The sequence below is a fragment of the Grammomys surdaster genome, unplaced genomic scaffold (assembly GCF_004785775.1).
Source record: "Grammomys surdaster isolate TR1022 unplaced genomic scaffold, NIH_TR_1.0 328, whole genome shotgun sequence".
NCBI classification, from domain to species: domain Eukaryota; kingdom Metazoa; phylum Chordata; class Mammalia; order Rodentia; family Muridae; genus Grammomys; species Grammomys surdaster.
The window spans coordinates 2,032,771-2,057,190 of NW_021604747.1; the positions used below are offsets into that span (position 1 = coordinate 2,032,771).

At 42.1% G+C, this 24,420-nt stretch overlaps 1 protein-coding gene across 1 annotated transcript in view; it reads left to right on the forward strand.

Moving 5' to 3' along the window:
• Zeb1 (zinc finger E-box binding homeobox 1) overlaps window positions 1-24,420 on the forward strand; it is a 167,404-nt gene that overhangs the window by 137,978 nt on the left and 5,006 nt on the right. The window contains exons 3-6 of the mRNA XM_028778199.1: window positions 10,135-10,296; window positions 13,685-13,887; window positions 15,775-15,880; window positions 20,735-22,539. Coding sequence (XP_028634032.1) covers window positions 10,135-10,296; window positions 13,685-13,887; window positions 15,775-15,880; window positions 20,735-22,539 — 2,276 coding nt within the window. The remainder of the gene's footprint in view (window positions 1-10,134; window positions 10,297-13,684; window positions 13,888-15,774; window positions 15,881-20,734; window positions 22,540-24,420) is intronic.

Here is a 24,420-nt window from a genome sequence, read left to right on the forward strand (position 1 = left end):
GCCAGCATGCACTGTAAACTCACACTGTAAGCCAGCATGCACTGTAAGCTCACACTGTAAGCCAGCATGCACTGTAAGCTCACACTGTAAACGAGCATGCACTGTAAACTCACACTGTAAGCCAGCATGCACTGTAAACTCACACTGTATGCTAGCACTGCACTGTAAGCTCACACTGTAAGCCAGCATGTACTGTAAGCTCACACTGTAAACGAGCATGCACTGTAAGCTCACACTGTATGCTAGCACTGCACTGCTCTCTATGTTTATTAAATCAGCTGTTCTCAGTTCTTCAACCAGAATTTTAAACCCAAAATGAGGGAACGAGTAGAGACTTCTAGAGCTTAGAGCAGATAAAAACTAGCAGCAAAATAAACAGGAGAAAATCTTTGCCAGGTATAATTTTGGGAAGGGATTAATATGTAGAATACATAAAGAGCTGCAAAAATTAAATACACAATAAATGTGCTGATCATGAAAAAAATAATAACCAATGCTGGCAAGGATATGGGTAAAGAGGAGGCCCCATACTCTGTTGGTGGGAGTGTAAATTGGTGAAGCTACTATGGAAATCTCTGGAGGCTTTTTGGAGACCAAAGATAGAGCTACCCATATGACTCAGTTATACCAGTCCTGAATCTATAGCCAGAGGCCTTGTCTGTATCCTAACTACTACAGAGATCCTACACGTCCATGTCCATTGTGTCTCTAGTCACAGTAAGCAATGAAATAGATGTCCTTCAACAGATTGAATGGAAAATAAAAATATGATATATATACACATTCATCCATAAAGAAAACGGAGTTTTCAGGAAATGGATACTAAACACCGTATTAAGATAGGAAAGCCCTATTCGGAAAGACAGATTTCACATGCTTTCTGTCATGCAGATCCAGGAGCTAGCCATGAAGCCATGAAGGGAGGAGGTAATAGACTGCATGTGAAATATAGTAGAGAGTGAGATACATGGAGTGGGGAGGAGTTGGTAGGGAGACAGAGGGAGTTGTGGGGAGAACACCAAACTAAGCGCGTATGAAGTACCATAGGACACCTGTTCCTGGCAGGAAGATGGCAGAGTCAGTAAAGTGCCTGCCCCCAAGCCTGACATCCTGAGTTTGGATGCCCAGAACCCAGGTTTGAAAAAACAAAAAGTGTGCACCTGGAATCCCACCACTGAGAAGGCAGAGACAAGAAGATCCCTGCAGCTCACTGGGAGTCAGTATAGTTGAACAAGGAGCTCAGGTTTTGTGAAAGACCCTGTTCAAAAAAAAAAAAGTTTTTGTCTTTAAAACAAAACAAGGGAGGGATGGAGGAAGACACACCCACATAGGCCTCTGGCTTCCATCACACATGTGCATATATGCATTCATACCCAAACATGGTAACTCTGTTACTCTGTCTGTTAAAAATAAAATTTTCAAATGAAGTGCCAGGAATAAAACCATGAGTAATAATAAGTAAAACTCTGGGACTAGGCCCTAAAGGATTGGAAGTAATCATCGAAAGACCCTACGTTTTCATACCACGTAGCAATGAAGGAGAATAAATGAAGAAATTACCTAATTGAATCTCAAATAGACTTTTAATTAGATGTAATAACTAAAAATAGAAAAGTCAGTAATATTCAAAAGCTAATACTAACATTAACATCAATGTTCATATTATGTTAGCAAGTAGTAACTGTTTTGCTTTTCAGTTGAAGAAAAACAATGGACATATGTACAATAAAGTAACTATGACCATGTTTTTAATTACAGAGTTGGTATATTATAGTATTTGAAGTAGATGCATTAAAAGAGGAAGAAAGCCAAGAAAAAGAAGGAAGGAGGGAAGGATAGTTGGTGGTTTACAGACTAACAAACATGGTGCCTATACTATGATTCTATAAATCCCAATTGTCATTTTGCCAGCACCAAAGTACAAACGAAGAATTATTTCTCATAACCATCTACTTTAGACAGCATTCCTGTATTTATTTGAAAAGTGAATATATTGTAATTGCTTTTCATATAATGATTATCCTTAAGTATTAGTGTAAAGGTTAATAAAGAAAATCTGCTGGCCATGCATGGCGAGCCGTACCTATAATGTAATACCAACACTCATAAGGCTGAAGCAGGAGGATTGCTATGGGGTCAAGACCGAGGCTACAGTGTGGAGAGGAGAGGACACAGAAGGAAGGACTGCTAAGACCCGCCTGGCATACTGCCCCCAGGCTTAGAGGGGTGTTCTCACAGACGCCCAAGGGTGCAGACACTGCACCTTCTCTCAACAGTCAAACTCAAGAGAAATCAAAATCAGGATTTTTGACTGACATCTTCAAGGGGTTTGATTGGGATACAAGTAACTGCTGTTTAATATAATTTTGTGAGTATTCTGATTATAATTAGGATACATACTTTGTTCCAATTAAAAAGTAGTTCACCGTTTAACTCTGTATCTGTTATGAATGCACATTCCTAAATTATTATAATTAACATGGACCTGAATATAGGAAGCAGAATTTCTTCCTGCCCCAGTGTAGACATTTGTAATATTTTCATATTGACTCTATTCCACATCAGATATTATAATTGGCTCACTCTGAATATAGAGGTGGCATGTGAGGAAAACAAATCTCTATTATAATTTGTCAGTCATTATGATATTGAACAGAGTAAAAGGAAAAGCTATAGTGCTGTGTGTGTGTGTGTGTGTGTGTGTGTGTGTGTGTCTGTATGTCTGTGCGTCTAGCACGGCATTGTTGGAGCAGGATCATCTGCTTTGCCTAACTTATACAGTGGGCCGCTGAGATGAATAGGCAGAAGTCTGGGAAGCATCCCGCAGTGCCCAGAGCCCAGACATTTCTGGTTTGGAGAAGGAATAGAGGTATCTCTGCTATTTATAAGTACTGGCCCCACCTATAAGTAAAGTTATTCTCCTGAACCTCACAGGCTCCCAGTGTGGTGAATTCCCCATGGAAGAAATGCAAAATCTGAGATGTACTGTGTGATGACAGACTACCACTAACAAGAAAGCTCAGCCCAAGTGTCCCCTAAGAATATTGTTTAAATTGTCTTAAGGTTCTGTGTATGGGTGTATATGGACAAACTTTTCATAGTTAGATTTGGTTCTGTCCCAAAGCCATCTCATTTATTTACATCAGTATTGAAAAATCTGAAATTTAAATCTCTGGTCCAAGAACAGTCTAGATAAAGTGTACCAAACCTGTAATTCTAAAACAAATATATTTTCAGGATTGTATCTGAAACTAGCCTGATTTTTGCTTGAGATATCATGACAGAGGAATCTGACTGATTTTATTTTTATAAAGAAAGTGCACTGTCCATTTTTAAAAGAAAAAATTAAAGATAAAATATAATCTGAACTCGGTTTCCTTTTCGCAATTCAAGTTAAACTACCTGTGACTGTGGATCTGCCTTATCCTATGCTCTTTGCTTTGGTCAGGAAAGGAAGGACAAGGAATCCTGGGGCCAGCAGCTCAGGGCGGTGGTGTGGGATGCAGAGGTAGGCTCACTACTTGCCTTGATGGAGGTCTTTTATGACATTAGCTTTTGCATTTGCTCATCCTGAATTTGGTGTACTTCCTCATCTTTTATCTTGCCCTCCTTAAATGGTTAAGAATTTTAGCATACAAGACACTACAGAAAAACTGGATGGTAGTATTATTTAAATGTAATATAAAATTACAGGTTTATATAATATAGATCTTCCATTCCGTACATGTGATGAGTATAATCTGTGAATAATCTAAAAGTCTTCAGGTGATACTTTGAACATTTGTGATGTTTTTAATCAAAGTTAGAAAAGTGCAAAACTTGTGACCACCATGAACCAAGTTGTTAGCAGCTGTTGTGCTTTGAGCTATATGTCCACAGAAAGCAGAAGACAGAAAATAAGCATTGTCTTGGGTTATCTACAAGACATATGACAATCGTAAATGTTGATGAGCTGAGTGAGCGTGTCACAGAGAACAAGAGTCAGCTTTTATCTTGTGAACTCTGAGTGCAGACAAAAATGAAAATCAGTTCCAATAAACAAGGAGACTTGCTCTTAGGGGAACAAAAGTACTTATTCCTAGACTTGGGCCATCCCAATGTAATGGATTCAGACCAGAATTAAGAAGCAAAAGAGTGGGAACCTTCAGTCATCTCTTACACGTGTTAGCATCAAACATTTTCCTGTGGCCTGTAAGCTAGGCACGACCATTAGGATGCAAACCAAACCAATGAACTGTGAATATTAATATGTACTTTCCACAAAATTTTATATATATATATATACACACACACATAGGAAATAGAAACTCAGCCTCAAGGTTGATATTCCTAATATGTTATTTCAAGTATTTAATTTATTTATATATATGTGTGTATATATATATATATGTATGTGTGTGTGTATATATATTTGCATATATATATATACATATATATATTAAAATGTGTTAGGGTTTGTTGACTTTGAAATGCATATTTGGCTTGGAAGTGACTGGCACAGGAGTTCTTCCATACCCATGATCACTCTGCAGTTGTCATTTCCCTCAGACAGAAAGTAAATCTTTGAATTCCAAATAATTAATTAGTGATGCAGTATCCAGTGGATGAGTTATGCCAACGGCGGCTTTTCCTTTGTCCCTCACCTTGGCCATGTGTAACTTGCATGAATAATGTATTCAGGTATGCTTTTTGTCAAATATTTGTCATGCAATCCTAAAGATTATATAGGATAATTAAACTTGAAATTTAGTATTATTAAAATAATAATGTAATATGAAATATTTAAAGCCTTTGTTTTTAGTAAAACATTAATGCAAGTGAACACAAAAGAAGGCTGTATATTGCCTTCAATGATAACTTTAGTGACTGATGAATACTGTTCCACCAGAGTTAGGTCGTTCTGTCTTCTAATACTCTATCAAACCATATATCCATAGCTGACACTCATGATGCTTTGTCTTATAGTTTGTTCTTCACTGTGAAAAATTAATTCTTTCAGTTTGAAATACTAACACGTAGATTTCCTCCCCTCAAAAATGATGTGTAGAAAGCAGAGTGTTAGCCAGAGTGGCTACCAAAATGCCAGGCCCCTCTGGCTAAAAGAAGGTCCCTCTACAATGGTTCTCAGCCTTCCTAACAATGTGACCCTTTAATGCAGTTCTTCATGCTGTGGCAACCCCAAACTATAAAATTATTTTTGTTGCTACTTCATAACTGTAATTTGATACTGTTATGAGTCATAATATAAATATCTGTGTTTTCTGATGGTATCAGACAACTCCTGTAAAAGAGTCATTTGCCCCAAAGAGGTTATGACCCACGAATTAAAAACTGCTGCCCTAGAAGCTCCAAAATGGGCCTTGCTGTTCCTTCCATCTTGTGTACAGGGTCTCCCAGGAACATGAGTAGAGTCATGAGTGAGTAAACTTGTAATAAATTGCAGTGAATGCAGGTCTAAGGGGAAGGGTGACAGTGGAGCTCTGGGGACTTACATGGAGTGTCGCTAGAGAAGAGGCAGCCTGATAACAGGCATGGTGGGGGTACTTTAATCCCAGCACTAGATCTCCATAGACAGTTCAAGGCCAGCCAGGGCTACATAGTGAACAGAAAGAAACTTACGTGACAGAGGCACTGTGCAGAGTGCACTGTAATCCATTCAGAATGATTTCAGGCCTCTTCTACAGTTGACTTCCTTTAGCTGTTTATATATTAAGAGAACTATTAGCCAAGCATCTCCTTGATGTTTAGATAGGTAATAGTTCACAAAGCTTCAAAAATATAAGGCAAAGGTTTCTGCAGAAGAAAAGCTTTATACTGAGAACTAATTTTTTTAGTTTTTGTGTTTAATATCTGCTCCCTTCAGTTTGTGCTGAGAGCCCTGTAATTCTGCACCTTGACAATCAGTGCTGAGTTTTGACTCACCTAAGGAAAGACTGAATTCTCACTGAATGCTGAGGAGTTGTCCATCACTCTAACATTTACATACAGAGTTACAGGAAATTTGCTTCAAAATTGGCCTTTTTATCATGTACACTTCCAAACACTTGAAATAGATGGATAAACACCAATTGCTCGTGTCAGCCTGAAATCAAGCATGGTAAATCCATAAACACGGGGAAATTTAGTGTGAGCAGTCTCAAGTGTCATAGGGACACCTAATGTCAAGTCACCTATGCTAGCAGTGATGCTTTCCCATAAGACTTTGGGAAAGCTGTTGCATCTTAATTCTAAGGTTTTTGTTGAGAAGGATGTCAGCTGTAGAGTTAGGATGTTCATCTGGTGAGTACTGCTTTAACAAGACTAGCTCACACACAGTAACAACAGGTCCCTCATGCCAGGCACAACACTACCAATACAGGAGCACAACATTGAGTCCTCAGAGCAGCCTTGCGTTACATGCCATCCTGGTGTTATAGATTCCAAACTTACTAATGAGCATTTCAGATCTTGGATTTTATATTAAAACCTAAGTAGTTTCTAGCATACTTGATTTATTTGCCAACAAGTTATTTTAATATTTTATCACTAGCATACTGAATGGACTTGTGTACTAACATAACAGCACATAAGGAGCTAAGCACTGGTTGTTCTGTGACACATGGTCAGCCCTGAAAACACACACACAAGTCACCTTAGAGAAACAATGGGTTATATGTGGGGATATGTGTATATACAAATACATAGGTAAAGTTGAAATTTTTCTTTAATTTCAACTGCAAGAAAAACATTAAAGCTAAAAGAAGATTTATTGTTTAATCATTACTAGTTAAGTGTTGATCACAAGACAAATGTATCAGACATACCTCTAAATAAATTCTGAAAGCTTCATACTGAGGGCTAGATAAACCTTTTAGTTTTGTGTTAAATGTCTGTTATCTTTCATCTGTGCCCAGAGTCCTTTACTTCTGCACCTTGACAACCAGTGCTGAGTTCTGTCTCACCTAAGGGAAAAGTAAAGGAAAAAGTAGTGCTATAAATGAGAATAAGCGAGATGAGACATCCATAGTTACTTTATGTCATAGTTAATGTTACTTTTTGGTGTTTTGAGAGTGCCTTGATCCCTGGTGCAGACTGGGTTCAGTGCCGAGCTGGGATTAGCATGGCCCCTCCATCTCTGGCCTGAGGGGGCCCTGCAGTCCTTGCCCTATTCCTCCTTCCCCTCCAGTCCCCTCCCCTCTCTCCCACCTCTTCACATCTGTCCTTTTATTTTCTGTTTCTTGAGGTTTTTGAAAAAGAGTGTCACTTGGGTGCCTAAGGTATCCTAGAACTCATGATAATCCTCCTGCCTCAGCCTCTTTCAGGTGGAATCACAGTCATACACCACCACATGTGATGTTATTTGCCATACTGTGTTTCCAGATCTATTGAGTACCAGATCACCTTATTCTTAAATAAGGTGAAATAACTGGGGTGGGTTGTTTGTTTGTTTGCTTGTTTGTTTGTTTGTTTGAACTGTGTTAATTCTTTATGTAGCTTCAAGAGGGTCTACTATCATAAGATACATTTATTCGCCAACAAGTGATTTTAATATTTTATCACAAACTAACAACTACATCTGTGTCCTGTATTAGAACTGCTCACTAACTGACACCAGAAGATCTGACTAGTTCTTATTCCTAACAGGCTACAGGGCCCATTCTGAGCCCTTTACTTGCTTTTGACATTGAGAACATTTTTGGTTGGTGAAATTGAAATAGAATTCATTTCAGAATTTTGCCTGTACATTTAATAATCCTTTTGTCTTTCTGCATGTACTGTACTTTGATAGATACTTTATTTCACCTGATTTCTAAGAAAATTCTTCCTAATAGCCTAACTTAGCAAAGCCAACCATGGATGTCATATTCAGACTGTAGAGACAGTCTCCAGTAAGAAGAGCAGGATATGCCTTTAGTCCCTCAGCCCAAATTGTGTCTGTACACACATTAGGGATTTATAAAAAAGTCTTTAATAAAAAACACATGAAAAATAAATTATAAGTTAAAGGTATATAATAAATATATTTTGTATAGATTTGGATCAGGGAGCCAAGGTTAAGATTATGTAAATGATTGATGTCCCTTTTATAAGTTATAAAGACCTCTGTCACCAGGTGAGTGGCTACAGATTCAGTGTACTGTTAGACCATACAGACCCTCCTGAAGTATAAGGTATAGACTGCGTAATTCTGCAAAGTAGATGCTATCTACAAACTAAGTATTATAGCAGGTATTTGTGTGTGTGTGTGTGTGTGTATGTGTGTGTACATGTACAAATGTGTGCACACATGTGCTATATATGTAGTTTTGTTACTAGGATAGGGAAAGTATTACCACTTTATAAAATAAAGAACTATAAATTGAAATTTTCACAACTATTTGAAAAAATGGGTGTAACTATCTTGGCAAACCTAACTATATATAATCTATAAGACAACATAAAAGCTAAATACCCTTCATGAGTGTATCTAGACTGTGTGCTGCACAAGACCCAGTGCCACTGCCATGAACTCCCTTAGCTCTTCAGAAATCCCAGCTAGCAATGCCCTAATGATGTTTGACAGTGCACTGTCCCCTCTAGCCACTGCCTCCTGGCTTGTGGTCAGGGGTACAGTTCATAAGGACATCGCAAGAAAATGTCACCCACTTCCTCCATCTGTACTGTTACATAGTTGGTTTCAGCCTCCAGGTTAGACCCCACGCACTTCAGGTCACATGCTTCATACCTCACAGAAAGAGGGGAGCCTGGGAGACATGCTTTGTTTTTATGTCACATTGGTTAATTTTGTACTTTCTCCTTTGGCACCTAGAGAGTACCTCTGTAAAATAATGAACAGAGAAGGCATATGCTCTTTTCTCCATTTTCATTTAAGAGAATGAACCCAAAGAATCCCGTGAAGTGAAAGCACAAAAAGAGCTGTCAGACACTGAGAACACACCCAGATGACATTGGAACTGGACCCAAAAGTGTTAGGCTTCCCTCTGCTAAGAATCCTGTGTACTTCTAGACCGTGACTCCAATCTCATAGGGACCAACAGGAGTGACTAATACAACTCAGGACAGGAGAGACTGAGCAATGGCTGCTGACTGGCATAGACTAAATGATACCATTCCCAGTGTACAAGAAAAGTTAAGTAATTGCTTATCAGCTGGATTAAAAAGCTAAAACGTTAGTGACAGCTATCACTGTACCATTGGTTCTCACGTCTTAGGCAGGGATCCACCCTACAAAGGTCAGTTCTCCTATGCAGAAGACATAGATAGGCCACTTTATCACCCTTCAAGCAAGAAGATGACAGCATCTGAGTTAGCAGGGTCCAGTCTCAGTCTACTAGGAAAGGACATTTTACAGATTCAGCCTGAAGTCTGTAACAAAGTCTAGCCTGGTCCCAGGACAGCCAGGGCCACACAGAGCAACATACACAGAGTTACAGCATGGAGTACATTGTAGATCATGTCCCCCCGGGCCAGTGGGGAAAGCAGGGACTGTGGGGCAGCAGTGCTGCCATACAGATCCAGGGTTGCCATTCCAAAGGAAGCATGTTCTGATTCTCTTCAACCTTTAAACTCAGGAAAAACATTTCTTCCATAGTGCTATGGTTAAACTAAACACTTAGAGGCAGAAATCAAAGAGAAATAGCCTTGTTTGCTAAGCAGTTTTGCTGATTTGATAACGTTTGAGTCAGATGTCCAGCTACAAGTGATGCTTTCTAGGAAATTACAAAACACAACTGAAAGGCTGGTGTGTTTGTGTGTGCGTGTGTGTGTCTCAGAGACAATGCACAACTTTAAGTGTTCTGATAGGTAACTGGAGTGTGATCAGAGACAACAAAGGTAGATTTTCCTTGATTTTTATCAAGTTAGAAAGTTCTCAAGATCTCCCACTTTGTCTGAGTTGTGCGTAACGTAGAGATGAAGCATGCCTCTGAAGCATACGGGGCTTTGGGAATTCCAGAATTCACAGCACTTGAATCTAAAACAAATGCTTTATAGATTACAAAAATAAATAGAATACATTTTTAGCTTTCAGGTATGTGCCCTACAGTTTCAAGAAGGATTACATGTTCTATTGAGATAAATGAATTCTTACTTAGAAAAACTTGATAAACAATTCGGTGGTAAAATAGCTTTTTATAGAGAATGTGTTTCTCTCAGTAAAAGATGATGACTGCGACTCAGATGCAGAAAATGAGCAAAACCATGATCCAAATGTGGAAGAGTTCCTGCAGCAGCAAGATACCGCCGTCATCTATCCTGAGGCACCCGAGGAAGACCAGCGGCAGGGCACGCCAGAAGCCAGCGGCCATGACGAAAACGGTGAGTACAGCTTAGCACATGGTCCTCATTCTCAGGGTAAAGGGTTGCTGTTTCTATTACTCTATTATGGGAGCTTATTTCTACTAAAAAGAACACTTAGAAGAAGCAGATCCTTGTCGTGACATTCATGAGGAGAATCAGAGTTGTTGGGTACTCACAGATAGAGTGACAAGCCAGGTGTGTCTCCAGTGCCTGGGTCACCTTCCACTGAGATGGCAGCTGCTGGCAGAAGTAAGGATGAGTTTGGCCCATTCCGTCCTTTGATTGTTTTGGTTCATTCATTGTTATTGTTTTAGCAAGTAAAAGATGGCAGGCTGGCTGAAAGCACACAAACTTGGGCACAGTTGTTTCTCAGGATCTGCTCTAGTCCAGGATGAATTCCTAGTGAGTAAAGAAAGGGAAAACACAATCAAAATATGTTCAGACCTCCTAAACAGAAGTTGGCTGTCAAAACTCCCCTCCTAAGAACAGTAATCAAATGCAAATCATATGTAAATGTACCTTTAAGTAAGTCCTTGTCATATTGTACTGAGAAGGTACTTGAAATTTTCAAGGGTTCGTGGAGTTTTTTACTTTCTTAAACTCGACATTAATTTTTCAGGGTTCTCAGGTGAGTTGATAGATGGTGCTTAATATTCAAACAATCAGCTTTGAACTTTTTGGAGGAAATTGAGAAAAGGTGTTATGAAAAAAGAAAATAGAGTACTGAGCTGTAACTCAGTTGGTAGAGTCCTAATAAACAGAAACATTTAGAAGGCAGCTTGACAGTATGACTATTTAGCAAGACAGTGGGAACAGGTTCCCACCCAGCACCTAGGACCTCCACAGCCATAGGCCTTGGACCACATTGACAGAATTAGACACAACAGGCCTCAAAAAGCTGTTGCTTATCCCAAAGCAGTTATGCCATGTTGTGGGAGATATTAGCAAAGAGGCGCCCGGCTAGCTCCCAGCTAGCTTCCGGCCATCGAAATTGCCGGCTTCAGTGCTCTACACCGACCGGAACTCCAGAACTCCAGAATCTCACCACCCAGCTCTCTGGGTTCCCACTGGCAGATCACTACCATGCCATTTCTGTGCTTCAGACCCCCACAGGCTTTGTGGGACACATCAGGCAAACCCAGGCTTTGCTGCCGTACCTTTCTCTCTCCAATTCGGTCATGTCGCCACGAGAAGAAAAACACCACAAAGAGTTTAGGAACAGTGGTAGCAGAATCTCTGGGCTCAACAACTAAAACCTAATCTTGTAAATTTTATTAAATCTAATCCTCCAGTGGGAGATCCTTGCAGATCCACCGTGATACCGGGAAACTCTACCATTAGATCTTGTCCACGTGCTCACCTCCATCCAAAAAGGCCCTCTCTCCTCCCCCTCTCTTCCCCTATCCAGCCTGGAAGTCCCTCCTACCCGCTCAGTGATTGGCTGTTTTATTCATAGAGGATTGGTTCACAAGAAGTCACCTGAGTACATGACTCACTCTTTGTCCACAACACCTCTTAGGAGAGCTGAAATAAACATCAAAATGCAGGCAGCACAGAGCTGTCCACAACAATGCCACCGTCTTTGCCACATCCTTCCCAGCAGGTCTATAGCCTAACATGTAGGTTCTACCAGGGGTAAGTTGATTGACAGCTTTCCCTCCCTAATGACCTACATAGTACCTTCCAGTAGTATAAAAGGTAGCCAGCAGGAAGTTTCCCAGATAGTTTGAGATTAATTTCTCTATGTCTTGAACCAAAAGTGTATAGAATCTTCAGGATTCTATATGCAGAACCAAGAGTAATGCAGTAGCCTGTGTTCTGGGGAGCTCCTGAGGTCTTCCTGACCAACAGTGCATCAACACCGAACACGATGGCTCATTTAATGTGCATGCCTTCTGAAGGAGCATTGACCACCTGAGCATGCTACGTTCATGTAGAGTCCTTTTAAATTATATTTTTATAAATTACTAAGGCTTTTTCATACATCCATGATTTTGAATAACCCACCCCAACTCCTCATTCTATGATTCTGAAAACACAAATTCAGATTTACTTTTTATTGGTTTTTGCTAATGACCTACAAGAATAAATTCATACCTCATGTTTAAGAGAATCCAATGTACTGATTTATGAAACTAACTTTCTGTTCAGATATCATGACCAGCCTGTCATTTTCCCAGCTCATTAACAGTTTGCTTCTTGGTTGCAAGAATTAATCATGAAAACAAGCCACTGCAAGCAGCTCTCTGGCTCTGGAGTCAGAGCACTTTGGTTAATAGAGCCACACGATATGGCGACGCCAATGCACAGCCAGATCAGACCTTGCCTCATGACACTACAGCCACATAAACTCTGTAAGGTGCGATGGGTGTTCTGGCAAGGGAAAGGTTCAAAATGCTGGTTTCCCACCATCCTGTGCAAAACATAACATATAGCTAGCTCCAAAGAAGAGAGTCTGTGTTAGGATGACCAAACTCTCTGTGTCAAGTGTGCTTGCAAGCTCGTAGCTAACAATGCCATAATGAAATTTGGAGCTCTGGCTATTTGATTTCACTCACAGATTTGCAAATATTTCAACATGCTTGACAGTTATTTGAAGTTCAGGTTTTCAGTCCCTCATCTGCAGGCTGGTCTTTAAGTGAGATGTTTCGTTCATATGGACTTGAAATCTGGGACAGCACTGTGTGCTTACGATGAAGCATCTCAAGTGTTACCAAAGTACCTTAAGTCACCTGTTTTCTAAGAAGAATTTAAAGTAGAGAGTATATGTACAGTAAAATATCACTTATAAACTAATTTATTTGAAAAATAAATAAAATGTGGGAAACTGCTCGAAGCAGTATAAAGTGGCAAAGTACTCCTACTAGGATTCTCAGTCATGCTGTCCTACTAGGATTCTCAGTCATGCTGTCCCACACTTCCCGGAGCACACCTCCTGCTGTGTTGTGTGACGTCAGTCATGTGGCCACGCCTGACCTCAGGCACCGGGAAACTACTCACCTGTGGCAGCAACTTACAGTGAGAAGAGTGAGTGCCAAGCACACTGTGGAATTGTCACAGTTGTGCAGCCGTGTGGGCCCCATACAGGCTGTACGCTTGTTGCTGTAACTCAACCCTAAGTTACTTCAGCTAACCACGCAAAAGAAAGGAAGAATTATGGTTCAGAGATGGGAGGATTAGAGCCGTGATTGAATGCTGAATTAATCATTTGCTTGCTGTGTTTAAGCTACTTAACCTGTATTTATTGTCACATTTTCTCATGCATACATGGAAGTGACATCCACCCTTCATCTTTGGAGGCAGGTGTAAAGAGAGCAGCACTGCCCTTGCATGTGGCCCAGGGATTCAGTGGTGAGCGACCATATTCCTTGGAGGCTTTCAGTCACAGTGTCTCTTCCTTCCACAGGAACACCAGATGCATTTTCCCAGTTGCTCACCTGCCCATATTGTGATCGAGGCTACAAGCGCTTCACCTCTTTGAAAGAACACATTAAGTACCGCCATGAGAAGAACGAGGACAACTTCAGCTGCTCCCTGTGCAGTTACACCTTTGCATACAGAACCCAGCTTGAACGTCATATGACATCACATAAGTCAGGAAGAGAGCAAGTAAGTGAAAGAAGCAGGAGGCTGCCCTTCCCAGGCTGGGTGGACATGGGGCTGGAGCCTTGGGAGGGTGGGCACGTGGATACTCAGGGATGCCGCCAGGTCTATAGTCTTACAGACATGAGAAGGTGGTTCTCTTCCTTGTGAGCCTTGCCATCCTAACTTAATTGTTTTGCATAAACCATAACAAGTATCCCTCGGAGTCTGTGAGGCTCTGGGGTATGTATATTCTATTAACATGGTCTGTATAGGAAGATAAATATTGGCTGTTAAACCACTTCCCTTCAGCTCTAACAAAATTGGGGGAAAGCTTTAATTTTTTAATTTTCAGAGAGTTCACTTAGTATAACCTACTGTGGTTATCTACAGTAGTAAGGGGAGCTGCCTCCTCCAACGCTTTAAGTTTGAGAACTTTTAGCCTGAAAATCCAACTTTGATGACTTATTCTAATTCTGTGTCATCGTGCTCCTTCTGTAAAAGTATAAACTGACTATTTTAACTGTAAGTGACATCTAAAGTGTTGGCTTTGTATTTAAAATCAAAATCAAAGGCACTTTAATAATTCTTTTTTATAATGTCCTGGTTGGTGACTGTCAGCTACCAGCAAGCAAGCTATTATGCATTTGACACTGACTTTACAAATCAAGTAACCGTTTCAAAGAATGTTACAGCATAGGCCCAGGTTTCAGCAGTGGCCAACTCCTTATGTCACAGGATTATGAACATAACCTGATGAATGTGTGAAGACTTTGTATAGGTGCCTAAAGCAGGCCACTTATCCCACAGAGAGTGTTAGTGCCTTTGCTAAGTGTTGGGTAACTCCTAGAAAACATCAACAGAAAAAGAAGAGACAGTCAACCTGTTTGCGCAGGACTTTGACATCACTCACAAAATGCAGTAATAGGAGATAACAGGGAATGTGGACTGAAGGGCAGCCAGGGCTTTCAGCAGCAGTAAGCTAATGGGTTAGTCCTAGGGACCATGGAGAATGGGAGGCAACCAGAAACAAAGGGAGACACTGGCCTGACAGGAGCTTCTGGGGACATGAGCTTGCTGAGGAGGCTGTCCAGGGACAGTGCCGTAGAGCATCCTCTGCTTCAGAGGCTGGTGTATACACGGCATAGTGCAGGCTGAGGGACAGAGAGACCCACAAGACTTTTGAAAATAGATCCACTCTACTCCTGCTGCCTCCCTCCTGCCTCAGTGAGGACTCCTGTCAAAGAACAGACAGATGTCAAAGCTGCATGCCATAAAAACAAACTCTTAAAATCCACAGTGACCGTGATGGCCGCTTTTGTGATGATTTTCCTCTTGGATGTGAACTGAAAGGAGCTGTGGGGGCAGAGTAAGGAAGGTGGACGACGGGTCTCGGGGCGGAGTAATGAGAGGTCTCAGAAAGCATTATGGAACGGTGGTCTTCCAGGCCTTGGAAATCACACTGTGCTAAGGGCTGAGCATTTCCATGTCTTATAAAGGCGTGTGCTCAACATGTATTTCCACTTCTGCTGTATGTCAGACCCTCTTCCAGGTAGCAAGGACACAAGAAGCAGTAGGACAAAGTCCTAACAACAAGGAGCACACACAACTGATAGAACTGAAGTACAGTTTAGAAACAAGAAACATACAAGAGCTCTCCATCCTACTGGGGTAGGTCAGGCACTCCAGTCAGGTGCTTGTTCTAGTAACTAACAGAGTGCTATAGAATTCTTGCCTTCTTCATCTGTAATCCAAAGTGCAGACGAGACCATCATCCCTAGATCCTAATCAAATGTATGCTTCTGCTTCTGCTAAGTGTCCTCTATTTATGACTGCTACAGTGTCAGACCTGTGACAGACAAACATCCAGTTTGCCTGAAATGTCAGACATAAAGTGCCAATTCTTTCTTGCAGAGACATGTGACACAGTCTGGGGGTAACCGTAAATTCAAGTGCACTGAATGTGGGAAAGCCTTCAAGTACAAGCACCACCTGAAAGAGCACCTACGTATTCACAGCGGTGAGTACACACTCTCCTTCTGTGCCGGGGCCACTAGGACATCTCCACTATCCTCGCAGGTTCCATGTGTGTCAGAAGTTCCTGATGCTTTTCACTTAAATGATATCTTATTCACGTCTAATTTCTAAAGTATATAATAAAGAAAACTCTATTTTTCTATCTGAGTAGTCTGTAAGTAAAGATAGCTTTACATGAGAAAAATAAAAGAAAGGAAAGGAACTTAATAAACTCAGGGTATGGACTCAGACAGCCAAGGTAGCACAAGAACAGAATTGTAGCATAAACAAGAATTCAAAAAAAAAAAAGTACATTCCCCAGAATCGTCACCTTCCTATTCCACACCAGTTTCACATTGCTTTCTAGATTTAATGACAAAAAAATGTATAATGAAAACTTAGCAATCCCATATCACACTGTAAATTCTATTCTTTTGATTAAAATCTGATACATTCTTGGTGATTCAAGTAATTTTAGTGACACAAAGCTATCAGCCAAGGAATTGAGAGGTTGGTGTTTGCTGTTGTTGACCTCTGACCTCCTAATGAGTAAAGCACCGGCGTTGCCCGGCAGCTGTTGGTGGTTCTGTGAGTGCTGGCCACTTGGTGTCTTTTGGAACTGCATTTCTGGAAGTTTTACTGAATCAATCATTGAATTGACCCTCAGTGACAAATACGTCAAAGCTGTTCCTTGAAAATGCTCAGACCAGAATCCTTAGAGAAAACTTTGATCTATTTTCATGTATTTATTTATGTATTTATTTATGTTTCTGGAAGTTAGAGGTTATCTCTTTCAGCCTACATAGTATACTGTTCCTTAGCCCCTGTGCTACTGAACAGTGGTCACTGATTAATAAATAATCTACCTTCACATTAGAAATTACTTGAAATGTTAGCTAAAAAGAGGATTTGTAAGTGTCAAAATTAGAGTTAAAGAACAAAAATAAGAAAAACTTGAATAAGATTTATGCTGTAGTTTTATACCAGCATTTTTCAGCTCTTCTAATGGTACAAAATTGGAATGTATAGCTTATTCCAAAGATCAAATACCGGTCTTGAAACAAAGCATTGACATTTAATGGAGAAATTCTGCCTGGTGATCAGAAGCCATCTCAGTCAGGAAGTGAGCTTACATGACGAGAAGACAGTGTGTTGATACTTATCAGCAGACACCAGTGGAGGCCAGTTCAGGGGACACAAGCACTCCCACTCAGGAACTGGCATGGCTTATTCTTCAACGTCTCTAATATGAGGCATGAATATATTTAACCCAGCAAGTAATACAAATTCAGAAATACTGAGTAAAACTGGGACTACCCTTCCTGATAACTCATTCCATGGAAAACACTCCTTAGAGTATCATAAAGAACAAATTATGAAAGCCGGGGAGATGGCTCAGAGGTTAGGAGCACTGGCTGGTCTTCAGGGGACCCAGGTTCAACTCACAGCACCCACATGTAGCATACAACTATCTGGAACTCATTCCAGGGTATCCATCACCCACACAGGCATACATGTAAGGAAAACACCAGTATACATAAAAATAAATAACTTTTAAAAAAATTTTAAAGAACAAAATATGATTTCTTACATCATAAGAATTATTTTAAACAGTAAGAAAACTTAGTAGGGTTTCTATGTTTTAATCAGATTCTTCAGTAGAGGCTACCAATGTTTTACCCGGGTGGGATTTAGAAAATGTGTTTCTCCCGGGTGGTCACTTGGATACAGCCCAAGTGTGCAGCTATTTGAAAGTCTAGTCTATGCCAAGGGATGAGTTTCAGGCAGGGCTTCTCCACGTGCCAGCCAAAGCCTGGCTTCACCCCACCAGACTCCTGCCCTGCTCTCTCCAAGAGATGATATAGAAGTTGAGACTAAGCATTGGAGAAACAGTTGCATCTTGCTATTGCTGTGACATTTTTCTTTATTCTAAAAAACTGTTCTCTGTGTGTGTATGACCCACATTTGTACATATGTATGTACATGCATTTGTGTGCACTGTGCACCTGTGAAGGTCGGAGCAGAGCTTGCAGGGATTGGAGCTCTCCTTCTGCTATGTGTGTCTCAGGCTTGCTGGGAAGAACCTTTACCCACAGAGTCATCTCACTGGACTCATTTTCTTTAGAGTTTACAGAATTTCAGATGAGATTGGCTTGAAACTTATAAAAAAGAAAAACCTGACCTCCTTCCTTCAGGTGGCTTGAGAAGCTCCCACTCTTCGCGGTGCTCGGAAACCACTGAGCTTCCGAGGACATGTGTCATGATCTTTTTCCTAGTGTTTCTTCTTTAGCTTCTGCATTTTGTTGAGGTTCAGAGTCCCAGGTGTCCTAGATCGTCACTCTGTTCTCACTGTCACAAGCCTTAGCTCTCAGCCCTGGGCAGCTCGTGCACACTGATGGGATGATAGGCTGTGTTAGGAGCTGAGCCGTGCTCGTGTCTCCACTCAGGTAGGACAAAAGCATGCCTGCCCAGGGTACAAAGTACTGCCATATTCATTCTGTAGACTCAGCACTGTGGCCTGGAAATTCTCGAGTAAGATCTGACTACCCCCCACTTCAACCCTTGAAGGCCCTGAGTTTACCTCTGACTTAGTAATGCCTCTTTCTGACAGAATGCCAGGCTAAGCTGGTACCATAACCAGAGTAAAGGCATGCTTTGAAGTTAGAAACCACTACAGTAGATTTGGCATAGAATAATCTATCTATGTGCTTTCTCACAGTGGTGAAGTTATCAGGGTGATTCTGAGCAGTAAGAAATGATAAGTAGAGTATGCTGACATTATTTCTGAAGGTCTCAACCCCATAAAGTAGATTGTGTCATACACACACACAACCTTTCTGACAAAGACACATAGGCTCACCATGCTTAGTTGTCTTCTCCAAAGCCACTTGGCTAGTTCATGACATACCTGAGCTCTGACAGCAGCATCTAACTCCAAGCCGTGGCCTTGACCACTGTGGTATACATGCCTGCCTTCCTGTCTGTCTAGAAGGAAAACTCTCCTGAGACTCATTAAAGCTTTTGTTGTCCAGTCATTAACAGTGATGAACTGATCTAGGTAGAACAGACCTCTTGTTAAACAGAGCTGCACTGGCACACACCCATTACCCTATGGCCACTGTACACGTCTATCTGGTGGCACTGAGCACTGGATTCTATTCCAGACAGCCTGTCTGCAAACTCCTGATGACATGGAGAGCATGCAGAGGCAGGGTAATAAACAGGACAGAGTCTGAAACCCTGACCTGAGAAAGCTCAGGGCGATGCTGACTGTCAGTCTGCAGGGAAGCATGTGGTCATTCTGGAGGTCTGCTTGTAAAAACGGTTAGGCTTGCTGGGTGTGGTATCAGAAGGGAAGGCAGGAAAAGGCTTGGGCATGAGTGACAGCACCCCTGGCTCAGCCCTCAGCCTGTCTATTGGTGGAATTGCCTTTTCAAGAAAATGTTGCAGTTTGTAGGCAGCAGACTAAAGGTTTTGTTGTAACTCTCATGACCTTCCGAAACACCTAGTGAGAAAGTGTCTGTACTCACATGCCAGAGCACCGCGGATTGGAAAGATTAAGGAAGTGGTACATGATGAAGCTAGAATCTGACTGCAGTCTGTGGGACAGAGCCTGGCTGTCTTCCCCAGGAGTCCTGCGGGAGCACCTGCCTGTGCTGAACAGTCTCAGCTCAGCGTTGACTGATAATCAAGTATGCAGATGTACTCTACTGAAGGCGGCCTAGGGGAGGCTCCTTAGATCCCTTGAAATTCTAATATCTGGTCCTTCAAATAACCACACTGCTGAAAAGACAGGGCTCACCTTTCCTCAGCCTCAGGGTCTTGACTCCACAAACAGCAGCAGCCTGCCTTGGTGGTGCTTTTGTTTAGCTCTTGAAAGAAAGGAAAGCATTCTGCGGTAATACTCACTGGCAAGATCAGCACCATCACACATCCTAAGGAGCCACCAGTCTTCAAAGGTGTGACCCACACTGCAGTAGATGTCAGAGATGATGGCTAGTGAGACCCAGAGCACCCTACCTCACTAGAGCTGATAGCCCTGTAACCATAACTGAGTTAGAATCAAAATTTTAAAATCAAGCTCGTGCAACAATATTGCCTTCATCCCAGTACTTCACAAAAACTTATTCCAAAGACTGATGGCCGCGGAGAACAAACACCTTGTGTCCTAGTGAGTCTAGTCAGCGTTTCAAGGGGGCTCTGTCGTCAGGAGCTTCTCTGGCTTTACCCTAGTTTTCCTGCCAGGTCACACAAATGTTAGTTGTAGCCAAATGAAATCTGAACATGAACACCAAGTTTTACCACCTCCACTAGCATGAGAAGTTCTTTCAAGAGCCTGGTCACTGGGGAAAGTTGGGGTTACAGACACCTCCAACTAAGGTTTCCTCCGTACAAGGGAAGCACTTTTCCAGTGGAGCCATACAGCTATGGGAATTTTATCAGTCAAAGGCACGAGTGTAAGTCTAAGAGGAGATTACATTTGTTTTTCTTGCCTCTAACATTAATTTCTATAGATGTTTGAGTGGAAATTTAACATGACACAGATTGATGAAATGGGATAAGGAAGAGTTACTCAAGAGTACACTAGTTCTTTGGATATTTGACCATTATTGGAAGTCCCAGCGCATGGTGGAATGCTGTGGTGTGGTGAGAAGGGTCCCTGTTGGGCTCACATGCTGTCCAGAGCTCAGTTCTCCATGTGTTCCCAACACTTTGTAGCTTTGGAACTTGAAATGATAACTGTAAATAAAATAATGTCACGGGCATACAGAGGAGTCTTGCTTGTTGTAAATTGCTATTTCTCTTGTAGGCCTGTGAAAGTGTACTGACTCCGTGGTGCTGTTTTGTTGTTGTTTAGGAGAGAAGCCATATGAATGCCCAAACTGCAAGAAGCGCTTTTCCCATTCCGGCTCCTATAGCTCGCACATAAGCAGTAAGAAGTGTATTAGCTTGATGCCTGTGAATGGCAGGCCCAGGTCAGGACTCAAGACATCTCAGTGTTCCTCGCCATCTCTTTCAACATCACCAGGCAGTCCCACACGGCCACAGATACGGCAGAAGATAGAGAATAAACCCCTTCAAGAACCGCTTTCTGTAAACCAAATCAAAACTGAACCTGTGGATTATGAGTTCAAACCCATAGTGGTTGCTTCAGGAATCAACTGTTCAACCCCTTTACAAAACGGGGTTTTTAGCGGTGGTGGCCAATTGCAGGCAACCAGTTCTCCTCAGGGTGTGGTGCAAGCTGTTGTTCTGCCAACAGTTGGTTTGGTATCTCCCATAAGTATCAACTTAAGTGACATTCAGAATGTACTTAAAGTGGCTGTAGATGGTAATGTAATACGACAAGTTTTGGAGAATAATCAAGCCAGTCTTGCATCCAAAGAGCAAGAAGCAGTAAGTGCTTCGTCCATCCAGCAGGGTGGCCATTCTGTCATCTCTGCCATCAGTCTTCCTCTAGTTGATCAGGATGGAACAACCAAAATCATCATCAACTACAGTCTTGAGCAGCCCAGCCAACTTCAGGTTGTTCCCCAGAATTTAAAGAAAGAAAACCCAGCCCCTACAAACAGCTGCAAAAGTGAGAAATTACCAGAAGATCTTACTGTCAAATCTGAGAAGGATAAAAGCTTTGATGGGGCTGGGGACGACAGCACTTGCCTTTTATGTGAGGATTGCCCAGGGGACCTCAATGCACTTCCGGAACTAAAGCACTATGACCCAGAGCGCCCTGCTCAGCCTACACCCCCTGCCCCGGCCACCGAGAAACCAGAGTCCTCTGCTTCATCAGCTGGAAATGGAGACTTGTCTCCCAGTCAGCCACCTTTAAAGAACCTTCTGTCACTCTTAAAAGCCTACTATGCTCTGAACGCGCAGCCGAGCACAGAAGAGCTCTCAAAGATTGCCGATTCTGTGAACCTACCACTGGATGTAGTTAAAAAGTGGTTTGAAAAGATGCAAGCTGGACAGATTCCGGGGCAGTCTCCTGAACCAACTTCTTCTGGAACGGGGTCAGTAAACATCCCTGCAAAAACCGATGAGCAGCCTCAACCTGCAGATGGAAATGAGCCCCAGGAAGACAGCACACGTGAACAGAGTCCTATCAAGATGACAAGCTCTCCGATTTTACCAGTAGGATCAGCCATTAATGGTTCCAGAAGTTGCACATCATCCCCGTCCCCCCTAAACCTTTCCTCAGCCAGGAACCCGCAAGGTTACTCTTGTGTGGCCGAGGGCACCCAGGAGGAGCCCCAAGTAGAACCTCTTGATCTCTCACTACCAAAGCAACAGGGAGAGTTACTGGAAAGGTCGACAGTCAGTAGCGTTTACCAGAACAGTGTTTATTCTGTCCAGGAAGAGCCCTTGAACTTGTCTTGTGCAAAAAAGGAGCCACAAAAGGACAGCTGTGTTACAGACTCAGAACCAGTTGTAAATGTAGTCCCACCAAGTGCCAACCCCATAAACATTGCTATTCCTACAGTCACTGCCCAGTTACCCACAATCGTGGCCATTGCTGACCAGAACAGTGTTCCGTGCTTACGGGCACTTGCTGCCAACAAGCAGACTATTCTGATTCCTCAAGTGGCATACACATATTCAGCTACAGTCAGCCCTGCCGTGCAGGAGCCACCAGTGAAGGTGATCCAGCCAAATGGAAGCCAGGTTAGTAAAGCACTAAACTAACTTTTCCTAGTGAAGACATTTCCATCTCTGTAGAGACAACCAGATTGTTAGCTGCCTGTTTAAGAGGAACTTACTGGCTTGCTTCCCTTGTGTGGCTGGATACCTTCCCTTGCTACTAATATGTGTTAGAGGCATCAACTATTCTCTGCAAACCAGTGCATGTACTCAGCTGGAGACCTACTAGAACTTAGAAGCATAAGAGAAAAGTTGTGATGCTCTTTAATTAGATTTCTGGTTTCCGAGTTTAATTCTCGGATTGGTGAGTTTCTCCCTGGCTTATGATCACGATTAAATAGTCATGTTCCCACTCACCATAAAGCTAAGAAAGGGTTTGCTGGTACTTCGTGTGCCAACTCCTTTGTTAGGAGTGAGGAGGTTAACCCTTGATTAGACAGAGTATTCTGGAGCTCTAATGAAGTGTTTTCTTGTAGGTACTCCTGCAGTGTAGCTGTGGCCCAGGAATGAACCTGCCTGGCTTTGTTTGATTCTGGGTAGAACTCTGCTCTGTTGCTGTGCTTCTCTCTATCTGTTCAGAGTCTTCCCATGACACTAGGCTTGATGTCCCCATGTTTTCATCAGTTTTTTAAAATGAATCAAATGCCAGGGATGGCTGTTTGATCTTACTGCAGGCACAGCTGCAGTTACTCTGTGTCCTGCTCAGGTTTATCCTGTTGCCTCCCGTGATCCTTCAAGACTGCCATTCATGGGTATCCCCAGAACACTGGATTTCTGGTGTGTGTGTGTGTGTGTGTGTGTGTGTGTGTGTGTGTGTGTGTGTAATGTATACTTGTGTATGCACAGGTGTGTTCACCCAGAGATTGACAGTGACTATCTTCCTAATCACTCATATTTTGGGAACAGAGTCTCTCCCTGAACCTGGAGCCTACCATTTTGTCTAGACTGGCTTGCCAGTGAGTCCCCACTATCAGCCATCTTCCCAGCCCTTCTTGATATGTTTGAATTTAAAGAAAACCAAGCTTTTACCATGTCAAGTGACTGACTATATCAGAGAGCTATGACAGAGAGTCACTTCTGCACTGGCTCTAGTGAAAAGCAGATGAGAGATTCTGCTTGTCATGTCTAGCTTGCAGAAGAACAGAGGGTTTGGTGGCAGAACTCTAGGAGACTCTAGGAAAGCTGCAAAGGCCATAGCTGACCGAAGTCTACAAGAGGCCCTCCGCAGGATTATTTCATTGAGAAAAGCACCTTCCCCTAAAGTGACTTCCCTGAGACCATCTTGAGGTGCTGTGTCATGTTGACAATTCTAGGTGTTGACAATTCTATTGACAATTGTAGGTGTTCTTTTTACAGACAGCTACTCCTATTTAAAACTCTCAGCCCCTCTCATACTTTTCCTCCTCGTTCCAGGGAAAGTATAGTCCAAGGTAAACCCCTCTTTGTCAGACCAAGGGAGCTGGCACAAAGGCCTCCAGGATGGAGGACGAAGTTTAAAGACATTATCTAAACTATGTCTTAATTTTTACTTAGTGAAACTTGGAATTTTTATGAAAAGTGTAGTAAATGATGAATTGGAAATGAGTGATGAGTTATCAAGCTCATTGGTTAAGCCTTTCTGCAGAACCACTATAAAATCACAATTTGCCAGAGCAAAGTAAATGTGGCTGCTGCCTATCTGATGGGCTTTCTTCCAGTGGCCTCTCCTTTTGGTACAATTGGAGAATGTTCTCACTGTACCCTTTTCTATGTAGTTCCCAGTCTCACTTGTGTCTCTCTAGGCCTGTGTGTACTGTGTGCTAGTGCCTGGGGAGCTGTCTGCAGTCACTGTAGTGTGCTAGTGCTCTGGGAGCTGTCTGCAGTCACTGTAGTGTGCTAGTGCCCTGGGAGCTGTCTGCAGTCACT